The 12,139-nt window shown below is 40.0% G+C and overlaps 1 protein-coding gene across 11 annotated transcripts in view; it reads left to right on the top strand.

Annotated features, from left to right (window-relative positions):
* CNKSR2 (connector enhancer of kinase suppressor of Ras 2) overlaps window positions 1-12,139 on the top strand; it is a 219,174-nt gene that overhangs the window by 194,415 nt on the left and 12,620 nt on the right. For 6 of the 11 annotated variants that reach the window (XR_005813857.1, XR_005813854.1, XR_005813856.1 and 3 more), the window contains one exon: window positions 8,192-10,350. The exons of 4 other annotated variants lie outside the window; for them this stretch is intronic. Coding sequence is in view for 1 of the 7 variants with exons in the window: in XM_040532022.1 (XP_040387956.1) it covers window positions 8,192-8,196 (5 nt within the window). In the remaining 6 variants the exon portion in view is untranslated. Of the gene's footprint in view, window positions 1-8,191; window positions 10,392-12,139 lie in introns of those variants that run through there. One more of the 11 variants, XM_040532022.1, reaches the window with a different exon arrangement.

Here is a 12,139-nt window from a genome sequence, read left to right as displayed (position 1 = left end):
CTCCCACCCAGGGCTGGTCTTCCTCCTGCTCCTCTTCCTCACCAAGGCAATGGGCTCAGGTCAACCAGTTGCCATCTTGTGCCACAGTGCCCCTTCTACCTGGAGCTGGGCTGTGCTCTGGGGAAGGGCTCCCCTCCTTTTCATCAGTCCTCATACATTAAGATTTGAGGAAAGAAAAGGGGATTTTTCTGGTCTTCTGCTCTAAAACCCCAGATGGGATAACAAGAGTAACAAGTACAGTCATTCATTCGCGAAAACAGCCCTCTCATTTCCAGTTAAAAGCCATGAAGATCCTGTTCTCACACTCTTGCAAAAGACGAACACTTTTGGCATCTCCGAAGGTTTTGTGAAGTGCCGGGTGGAGGAGATTGAGCAGGAAAAGCGGAATTGGTACTAGGGAGCCTGCGTGGCTGTGCCGGCGGGCCCTGTGCACTGCTCCATCACCCCGGGAGGGGTGATGTCACCTCTTATAGCCCCACAGGTCAGGGCACCAAGGCAGCAGCAGGACTCTGCCCTCCCATGCCAAACACACCTCATCCTCTCTTGTCAAGAGGATCTTGACATGTCTGGTGGGCGTCTGGATTTCATGGGGCAGCCAAATAGAAGGGCTGAGGGCTCCCCCATCACAGGGCATCGCACAGCCATGAAACCCTGGCCTATCATCCCTAAGCATCCCTAAGAATCCCTAAGCTATTTGGGCTTCCCAAACAGCCTGACAAATACGTTTTACCTTCCCCCAACAACCACCACCTTTCCATGAGGAGAGATTCTTTGTGGTTTTTTTTGAATGGGTATTTAACCAGGAGCTTGAATGCAAAGGTGATATGACAAAAGGCTCCTTTGATTAGTTTGCTGCTTTTTGCTTCCTAAATTGTGCATAGAATTACTTTCTTAGCAAGCTTGAAGAAATGCTATCCAATTAAAGAGATAATATTCACTCTGGCATGTTCAGGGATTTGAAATAATTTTAAAATTTGTTATTTGTTGCTATCTTTAAAGTTGAAATACACTGGGGAACTTTTGACATTTTCAGCATTTGACTCCTGTAAGAGGAGTCTTTAGCCTAATGAAATCCCTGTTCAACTCTGATTTTCTCTAATTACACTGGTGAGTGCATTTTTGGAATATAATAGTCTTAGGATATACTTTTAGAAAAATTTTGGAGCACCTTTGAAAACAGCTCTTGCATGTTAAAATATACAAGCAATTATACGCAAAAAAAACATAGCAATGTTTGGCTTTCCAGAAGGATACCTTACATAAACCCCTTCTGTGTAAGCTTTTTATGTACAGATAATTTTCTTCAAAAAAGAATAAAGGAAAATTCACCAGATGAAGATATATTCTTTCAGTATCTACCAGACGTGAAATGTTTTATCATTAATCCTTCATTTTATATTCCCAAGTAGGTACTGAATTCACTGTAGCAAAACAAGCAGCTAACTGCTGCATTTGTCTGATGGGCTTTCGGGACACCTGAGAAAGCAGCTGAATCATTGTTTTGAAACAGGAGGGGAGATTTGTACATTGTCTTTGCAGAAACCAAGCGAATTAGAAACAAGCTTCCTAAAAGCAGTTTCTTTATATGCCGATTTTGTGCCGTGTATTTTCAGTTTGATGATCAGAGGGAGGGGTTTCAGATCTGATAACATTTGTGTTGCTGAATACGGTCCTCCTCGAGCCTGGAAGAGACCTGTCTGAATCAAAACCAGAGTTGGAGCAGAACCATATGACTTGCCTGGGAACAATCAGGCAAGCTGGGTTTAACTGATCCCACACAGGCTAATTAATGTGTGAGGAGAGAGAACAGGTTGCCTTTGTTACATGGAGCACAACCAGCTAGGAGTGGGGGGGGTTTATCAAAATTTGAGTTGATGGCAGTGCCAGATGAGTAATCACATACTCCATCTTTTGTATGTGCACTTCTCCAGGGAGTTCCAAATTTGATTAAAATATCTCAATGTGAGCTGAATGATAATAATCTGCCCTCCCAACTTTCCCTACCTGGCCAGGTCTTCACAATATCTATGCTGAGCATTGCAGCAAAAGCCACTCAAGAGCCTCAGCAGAACACATGCACGAGGAGGGAGATGCCACTTTTTGCTCAGTCAAAATAGCATCAGTAACTCTCTTCTGTTAACCCACTCTGAGAAAAGATCCTAGGACACGATGGAAAGTCACACCAGCTGTGGTGAGGGCAGCATTGTGGTCCTCTGTGGATGTGAGCAGATAGAGGGGAGGTGACAGTCTATCCCTGCGTTATTTAGTCATGCAAGGGATTTTGTCAATGTGTCACTATTTTTGTTGGTAGTATGGGAGGCACCATCAGAAAGAGCAGTTATAATGCTGGGGTATTAAAGTGCTCTTTATCTAAAGTGGTCTCTACTGCTCAGGGTTAAAAATTTAAATTTGATGTGTTATAATTAATTCTATACATTTCTTTTTCCTGTGAAAGCCCCAAGTGAGTAAACGCATAAAAATTCCAAGAAATATGCTGCTTGTAAAGGTGATGTAGAGTCTGTTACAATAACAAGACCAGTTCTCTTTGAATATTTCATACTGAAAAAATTGGGTGATACAAATGCAAAAAGGTAGTACATTACTTTTTTTTTTTTTTTTTTTTTTTTTTTTTTCCCCAAGATTGAAGTTCAAAGCATTAGTCAGGAGGCACAACTCTCATTTTTCTACTGTATAGTAATTGTTTCACTAGGAAACAAACTGGAACTACAGTTCCTGCTTCGTGATCAGGAAATAAAGAAATGTCTTTTCAAGCTGTTCTCAGTATAAACCATGCAGGAGGTTTGGTAGATTAAATTCAGCTTTATATGCCATTGCAGCCATAGCCTAACTTTAACTTATGACAGTACTAAGAACTGGGTTGAAAGGAACCTCACCTTTAAATGTATACCTAGCGTTGCATGTATTTTGAATATAACATTGACTTCTCTTAGATGGGGCATATCCCGTAGAAATATGTGACCTAGTTCCAGTGTAATCCATCAATTGTAGTGCCAATATACAGAAATTTGAATAACATTCACAGAATTCATGAATTGTGCATTGGGACATTAAATCTTAATTATACCTTGTGCCTTCTGAACTTATATAAAATTATATAAATAACTGTATACTGTAAGAAATTTAGCCAGTTTCTTCTTTTTGCTTTTTTTTTTTTTTTTGTCTGACCAGGGTTTTCCAAGCATATGCCTTTTTCTCCACTCTAAAAGAATGATGCACTTTTTTTTTTTATATGCCAATAACAGTGGATGTTTTTCAGATTTTCTATAGTCTCACTGTTTTTGTCCCAAATTAGGCAATGTCCTCTGTCTGGGAGCAACAATTTGTACTGGTTTACGATGGTAATGACACAAAGTGCTTTACAAAAGTAATTGCTGACTTCTGACAGAGCCACAACTCAGACTTCTCAGCCTTGGAGCTGTGGACTGTCACACCAGTAACAACTGCACATGAGGTGAACTAGACACAAGTCAGCATACGTGTGCACAGCTTAAGACAGGATCATATAGAGAATAATGCTATTCCGCATATTAATGTGTATGTTAGTGGTGTGGTGCTGCAATGTATGAGACAACCTTAACTACCATTTTTCAGTTCTAAATGTTTAGTTTAGTGGATTTTTTTTGCTTACTTTTTTTTTAATTTAATTAATGAAGGTATAGGGTTATTTAGCTATAACTGTAGTGTCTGAAGTCCATATAGGGAGAGCAAGGACGCATCTGCACCTTTAGAAATACCGCGTTAAAAGGGAGAACCCCTGCTGTAGATGACAACCCTGTCATTTCCCTGCTGCCTTCTGCTCACGCAGCCGAGTGCAGCCCTCAGGCAGGAACCGCTACTGGGGACTGTTTGTGTTCTGGCATTCCACCCATCCTCCCCACTCCCCGAGTCCTGCTTTCTTGTTGTGCTGCTTTCTTGTACAGTATATGTGCTCCTGGTGTTCTTTTGTTGTCGCTTTTAGCTCAGCAGGGGCGCATGGGACACTAAAGAACATAAAGTACTGTTGGAAAAACTGGAACTTGCCATTTGGAGACAGCATATTCCTGTATTTCATTTCACCCTCGTCACTGTAGTAACGAAAGTCTCCAGCAGAGTACTGAGTGACTCCTGTCACAGCTTCCCCATCTAACTGGCTTCTCACAGGATGATCTGCAGATACGTTACTTGGGAGCGTAGTGTCAGGAGGCTGCACTGGATGTGTCATCCAAACCCTTTGTGTTGCACCTGTCCGTGACCCAAACAGTCCCAAAGGCTGTAGTCGCCTCCCACTGGTGAGCAATGACCAGTTTATGAACCTGCCAGCACTCCTCCGGGGGAGTCTGTCCAAGCAGCATTTAGCCACGTCCCTAGACCATACCCCACCCCAGTAGCTGCCACTAGATTTACTACAGAAGCAACCAAACATGTCTCATTATTGGTCTAGACAATAGTTAGGAGCTTCTCAACAATGCTGATTTGCATCTCTTATGCATATATACACAGACGTAGAGGTATGTACACAAAATAGGATAAAAATGAAGGAAAGCAAAGAGATTCAAAACACAGTTACAATTTTACTGATTGGCACTATAGAAGGGAAATATGAAATTTCCTTTTCTAAAGCTTCAGTAAGCCTGCTATCCTGCTATGATACAACCTGGAAAGCAAATTTACCATGAAGTTGCCATGTAGTAAGTAGGCACCTTGTACTCAGCTTAGGCAAAATATATAATGTGAACATTCATAAGAAAGTTTGTACTCTCAAGTGGCAGCAGTAAAATGCTATGCACTTTCTTAAAAAAAAAAAAAAAAAGTGAAAACCCTAACTTTAATTAACTCTCATTAGTGATTACTGATGTGTGCCTTCATTACTTATAAATAGGTCTCAAAAAGAGGAAAAAGTTGCTTCACCTTCCATGCCCCCCCCCCCCTTTTTTTTTTTTTTTGCTTTTTAAGGCCTTAATGATTGTGACTCTCAGACATTTCTCCCAGGTGAGAACTTTCTCCTCTCCCCTGCTTATATTTTTGTCGGGTTTTGAGACATGTTGGCTGGCTGGAAGGGCCTGCAGAACATCCCTTTGCACTTGCTTGGGTTGGTCACAGCCCTGATGCATTTTCACACAACTTTTGATGGGCAAAGGACCTCCCATTGCTACAGGTTTGCTCAGACATACAAGTCCTCACATCTTGCATGACTGCATTTGCTGAAGAAATATGCAGCAATTATAGCAGGCAGTTTTGTTTCTATAACCTCTCTGGGGAAGTCATTTGCTGTAAAGCTATTCTCATAAGACAAACGTAACTTGGTTGATAAATGCAGTAAATTCACTTCATTTTTTTCATAGGGTTGCATTCAGTTTTGTATATGAATGAGACTTGGTTTATTTTTCAAAATGTTTGTGAGTCTCATGAGTTTCATAAACTGTAGTGTCGATAAGTATCCATCTAAAAAACCACATTGCTTGTTCTTTGTTATTTGTATTTGTTCTCCTTTAAAACAAATATAAAAGCCCTATTCTGGAAAGGGAAATGTGCTGGAGATATTTTCACATAAATCATTTTGCTAATGCTAGTGATACAAAAAAAAAAAAAAAAAAAAGTGTATTTTAGAATGATAAGAAAATATAATTTTACTACCAAAAGGCAGAATTTCCAAACTCTCAGTGTGTATCTACCCTAATAGGAAATACTGAACAGTTGCTTACTATCAGTAAGTGTTATAGTAAAATAATAAGAAAATCCATTTAGAAACCCCCCCCCAAAATGTGCCAGTTAATTATATTCACCATCAGATAAATAGGACTGCGTATGGTACTACTTATCTTAAGAGGTCCTAATGAAAGGCGGTTAATGTACATCGTGACTAATCCAAACTGGGACACAGCAGAATTACCGGTGTTTTGTGATAGTGCCACAAAGGCCTTAGCAATATTACTGAATAGCCTTTTCAAAAGTACGTCTTATCAGCAGGTCTTTCTTCACAAACAGTCATCTAGGAATAAAAAATTTAGTTGCGTTTAAGGTACATAAAAACCATCCTGTCCCACAGCCCGCAAAGGTGGCACAGTTCTTCCCCACATCCTCCCCACCAGGCACGGGGTGCGTTACCCAGCTGGCCTCTGCAGGATGTGTGGAAGAGTGGGGTTTAAGTATCTGATAGGTAAAACCCTTGCCCTAATGAAAATACCCCTCCTTTATTTCATAGCCACCTTCTTTCACGACAAGGAGTTTCTTTCATCCATGCCTAACCTCCTGTGTGAAACCAAACCTCCTGAATTATTAGCGATAAAATTATAGGAACAGCATCTGTGAGACAACTGGATCTCCTGACGCTGCAGAAGGGACACCTACGAAGCAGCAGGAGCCTCTTTCTCTTAGTGCCTTTTTCCAAGCAAATCCAAGACCATTATTTTTAATGCTGTGGCTATTAGTATTATAAAACAGGCTGAAATGTGAAAAGCATTCAGCCCACTGAGTCTCCTTTCCCTCTAACCCAATGAGTCCTGCAATGTGCTAGTTTGGGCTTTTGTTTTTTGATGGTTTGGGTTCTGTTTGGTTTCATTTTGTTTTCTTCTGGTTTTATTTGCTTAGGTTTGGGGGTTTTGTTTTCCTTTGTATTCTTTCATTTTGGTTGTAGAATCAAATGTTCCTTATTTAAAGCCATAAGTTACATAAAAGCTTCTCTTGACTGCTATTCTTAGGACGCAGTTACATAAACTGTTTTCCTCTCCCTTTTTTTTCCCTCTTCTCCCTTTTGACACACAGAATTCCTGGGAAAACTAAGAAGTTTAGGAGAGACTGAACTCTCTTTAAGCTTCACAGCATTGCTCACACTGTAACTCTTTGGAAACTCATTTTGCAATTGCTGCCATGGGTGGACCAAATGGCACCACTGTTTCTATCTGGAATTCTCTCCACCTTGAGCCTTCTGTCACGGAGACATTTCTCTTTTTGCTATCCCAGACCTTTCCTGGTATCCTCAAGAGTAAGAATGGCAATGCTTTGGTATTTTCCTTCCTTTTTCATCCTGTCTTTAAAAAACAAAACAAAACACACAAATGAAACCAACAAACCTCTTCAAATAGGCATAAACAAGTCTAACCAATTAAATAGGATATAATTTTTACATGTTTATACTTTGCCTAGATGAACTTTTTTCCAAAGTGAGGATTATTATTATTATTATTATTATTATTATTATTATTATTATTAAACAAATCATCCCACAGCTTTTTCTATCTGGAATCTAAAAACACAGTGGATTTGGGAAATCATGGAAAATTTAATATTGTATTACAAGTAAGTATAGTAGACAGCAAGATAGGGAATGTAGTGAAACCAGCTGGGCTTTTGTAACTGCCCTTTGTGCAGGGACTGCACAAATAGGCAGAAACTCTTCAGCAAACAACTTAGTTACACGCTGCTTATTCCACCTCTCTCTTTCTCTTTTCTTTGCTAACACAGGTCTGCAAAAATTCACAGGTTCTCAAGTCCTAGTTTTTGGGTGCTTGTAGTGTCAGGATAGTTTCAAAATCACGTGTAGCTCTGTATCTTGCCTTTCACCCAAAACGTCCAGTACTAGATTGCCATCTAGAATAATTAAAGGAGCCTGGTTGCATTGTGCCACCCCTTATTCTGTTTCACACATAGGCTGTTGCCAGGGTATTTTTCTGTTTATAGCATGTTTGATGGATTTGGGACACACTCTTTGCTTCCTTTCTCCTCATTCACGTGACCCTTTTCCAGAGTTTCCAAATGAGCTCATGTCTTTTAAGCATGGAGGAAACCAGCCCACACTGGTTAGGATGTGTATTGTTCTCTCGTTTTATTGTGTTTTCTTTTTTTTAGTCTTTGTTCTGTTTGTTTGGTTTGTGTTTTGTTTGTTGCTTTTTCCTTTTTTTCCCAAGCATATCCACAAAGAGAGAATATAAAGCTTTCTGCCCTGAATACCTCTTTGCATCAGGGATGTATGTTTCTGATAGAGCAAGATGCCATACTGAAACAGTGCCGTGTCTCTGTCCTCGTGAGCATACCTGCATGCAGATTAGAAAAGCTCGGTAGTGCTGCAACTGTATGCCAGATTTGCTATTTGCTCTTGTTTGCATGATAGTATTTCTAATATACTAATATGATATGGAAATAATGGCACATCACCGTTCTCTCAACATATTGTATCACTGCTTTATCGTATTAGGCTAATACACTGCGAGAGTTGATAGCACCTCTCCATGTCAAATCGGATCCACTTCTCTTGGCACTGAACCGATTGGACTCAAAGGTTGATAAACTTATCATTAGCGAATTGGCACGACGGAGACTCAACTTCAGCCTCTTGCAAGCAAGCTAATGGCCTCCGTTCAGAAAGTCAATTCTTCTTGAATAACTTTGGTGTTATAAAAGAGAAACAGACCTGTTAAAGCATAGACAACCACATGCCTGGATATGAGGCCTCCAGGAAGGCGTCAAAGGGCATGGCCAGTCTTTTGAAGAATGCACCTTTCCACAATGGGACTAGGCACAAGGTCAGATCCAGTCTACACGGAGCACATTTGCAGAAAATACTGCCCCGCATGGGAGAACGGAAGGGGAAGAGGGTCTTGGCAGGGGAAGGGCTTTGATGTCAATCAGTTTTGTTTCTGCAGACCTCAAGGAATTAAAGAGGGATTCAGCCACGGTAACGCTAAAATCATGTTGCTTTTGCTGAACTGCAGTGAATCCATTCAGGCCAACCAGACAGATTGTGCCATTTAAGCGTCCTTCACTAACGTGAAGGACGTTACCTTCCTGTATCACGCTAAACTAAGTGTATTCTGTCAAGTGAAGGTGTGCACAGACCTTTCAGAGACTTTTATTTCTCTAATGACTTGTAATGCATTACCAGAGGGTACACTGACACTGGTTTGGATGATGACGGAGAAGATACCTCACGCTGAGATTTATTAGACTCTGCAGATAAACTCTCAGCTCCTCTTTATCTTCTAGGACTTAACCATGTGAGTGACGCTGCCTGGCAAAGCAGGCACAAAGTATTCTCTGTATAACACCCAGATTCCAGAGGGCTCTTTTGGGGCCAGTATTTGGCTGGATGTCACTCAAAGTAGATTCAGATATTGTATTTATCACTATGTTCTGGGTCCCCTATGGGTTGATGTTTGCCTCTATCTCTGTGGTTAGAATGTGGATTTTCCTTAATATATTTGGCTAAGGGTGTATTGTAATAATGTTAATGCTAATTACTTGATATTTCATACTATCTTATGGGGAGATACTTTTAAAAATGTATTTGAAATGTTTTCTTTCTGTTTGCTCAATGTATGGTATTGCATTATGTTAATACCAATAAAATTATATATATATAGTTATATATATTTCCCTTTTATAAAGAAGTAAATTATGCTTTTTTGCCTCACAAACAAGAAATGTGCAGTGAATAAAATTACATCATTCTGCCTTACAGCAGGTGACAAAGCTTATAATAGTTTTAATATTCTTTTTTGAAAAATAAAAAGTATAGTATGACATACACTAGTTGGAAATTCATCAAAATGCATGTTGTGTTTCTGCTTAATGGGACTGTCACGAATCAGCCTAAGTATTTAACAATGTTGTTTTGGCATCTTTAATTTTTTCCAATCAAAAGCATACACTGTATTGCTATTATTGCTTACAAAATTGTACTTTCATAAATTTTTGCCTGTTGACCAAATAGACAAACCCACTGAGTTTTTATGACTCTCTTGTCTGTAGGAATTGATTTTTAAATTTAATTCAGTGCTCTTTTCAATGCTTGGCAAAGGCAGGATTTATTTTTTATATAAGGTTGCCTTTGAAGTACCTGCCTCTGCCAGGGCTGATAAATCACTGCTAAGTACATAAAGGTTCTGCAACCTGAAGGATGTATCATTAAAACCATGCTGGAATGGCCTGAAACCTGAGCCAGTCCTTTCTGTTCTGTCATTAAACTCCATAATTAGTTAGAGATGAAATGTTTTGGAAATGAATTAGAGAAGCAGAAGCAAAGATGTGAATCTTAAATGTCCTTTGGCTGCCATTCTGGGTTACGCTGATGGCTTATTTGCCGCCTGTAGCCAAAGGCCAGCATATATCTGAGCTATCATGAATTAGATTGTCTTCAGCTTCCTCTCTTTCTTTTCCCCACCCTTTCTAACATATTGTAATGAGTATCATTGTTTTGCAGAGGCATTCAGAAGGGCTGTAATTAGCAGTCCCTGGCATTTAATTGCATACACATTTGTTAAATATTTTTCTGTATGCCTTAAAATAAAGTATAGAAAATGGCAGTAATGTTTCTTTAATGAAGGCATTTGATTTATTCATGAAGTCAGGATTTTTGAAGGTGTTATTTTGGGCTTAATAAAGGAAATAAGCCAGCAAATTTTCAGCTTTGCCATTGTCTGTAAGGGCTGATGTTCACTTCCTTCCTTCTGTTTCTTTGTGTGCAAACACATTCTTCCCAATGGATGGGGAATGGACCTTTCTTCTGTGATGACTGTCATGCCAGTTTTGAGAGAAAGCTTGATGCTAGGGTGCACGTATGTGCACAAGCTTATTGGGCGTTATGACACCTGATGACATGAGCGATGACTAGAAAAGTCACATGGCATTGCATTTCTCTTGCTATGGCAATAGCATTTGTTCTCAAAGGTACCGGGCGGGGACTGAACTCTGTTCGCTGCTTACAGACCGTGGTGGTGTGATGGGCATTCAGCAGCTGACAGGGAGTGCTGAATGTCTGGCAGTGGCATGCCCTAAATAAATGACGTGTGAATCAGGGTGCAGATTAATTAGTCTGGGATCTAATCAGTGCAGCTATCATAACGTGCAATTATAAATCCAATAATAAATCTGAATGTCTGAATAAATAAGACATCTTCTGGGATAACATTTTCAGAAGTATTTCAGGCCCCTTTCATAAATGCCTCAGGAGCTGCTTCCCCAACCAGCTATCGTACATTACAGAGGTAACCAAGCTGGCTGTTAAATGACTGTAGCTCCTGCCCACGCCGATTTACCACATTTCTTTCATGTTGAAATTGGGATTTAGACTCCTGAGTGATGCAAGTGCTTTTGAAAATTTCACTTGGTGTTACATTTCATCCACATAAGCAAACTTGGGAGGTAGCCTGAACTGGAGTTCATTTTCTCAGTGGATGCTGCTCACTGGGAGCACTTACCCTTCTGTTCAGGTTGGCTTTCAGTTATCAAGCCCATCAACCCTGACAGGCATTGCTGTTGTGAAAGCGTGACTGTCGCTTGATTCTGAGTGGTGAGTAATGTCACTGGGCCGATATCATTTGTCACTTAACCTTTCACAACTTCGTATGCTGTAACAGCATAGGTTTGTGAAAAAATATTTCCTGAAGCAGTAATTGCTTCCATGTATTGCTTGTGGGATGGATTCGTAGGGACAGCCTCATCCTGTTTAAAAGTCACAACATCCCCAGAAGTATAGCAGTTTACCCAGTCCCTCTTCAGATCCTGGCTTACCTCATAAATAAAAAAAAAAAAAAAAAGTTTTTCATTGTTTTTGAACTGAGGGGACTAAGGGGAAGTGTACCATCAAAATGTAATTGCCTTGTTTATTTCACTTCAACATTGGTAGCTTGTGGTAAAATTAAACAGCACTTGTATCAATATGTGGCACAGAAAAAATGTCAAGATATCCTATTTCATTGTGTTAAAATTCTCCCAAAGAGTCACTAAAATCTGTTCTGTGGATGAAGGTTAAACTGATTTCTTCACAGGCAACTTAATGAGCAGAGCACTGTGTCCAAATACCAAAGGATGCAATTATAACACTGCTGCCAAAAAGTTCTGCCACTGATTGTAGTTCCTGTTACTTTGGAAAACCTCTGAGTTATTTCAGCCTCATTCTTATGCCCTCTCTGAAATCACAACCCACTGATACAACCTCATGAAACAGTACGGCTGGGAGCAAATGAGGAGTTTTTCCTGATGCTCATTTGAGGTGTGTAAGAGCCATCAAGAGACCGCACAAACAGTGAGCAAATTATTCCCTCTGACTGTGTTTTCCCTTCCCACTAACATATTAACCCATTTGCTGGCACCTGTACTTCACTGCTAAGTGGATGTTGAAAACGCCTGAATGTTGCTGTCAATA

Source organism: Cygnus olor, chromosome 1 (genome assembly GCF_009769625.2).
Source record: "Cygnus olor isolate bCygOlo1 chromosome 1, bCygOlo1.pri.v2, whole genome shotgun sequence".
In the NCBI taxonomy this organism is placed as follows: domain Eukaryota; kingdom Metazoa; phylum Chordata; class Aves; order Anseriformes; family Anatidae; genus Cygnus; species Cygnus olor.
This window is presented reverse-complemented; position numbering and strand designations above follow the sequence as displayed.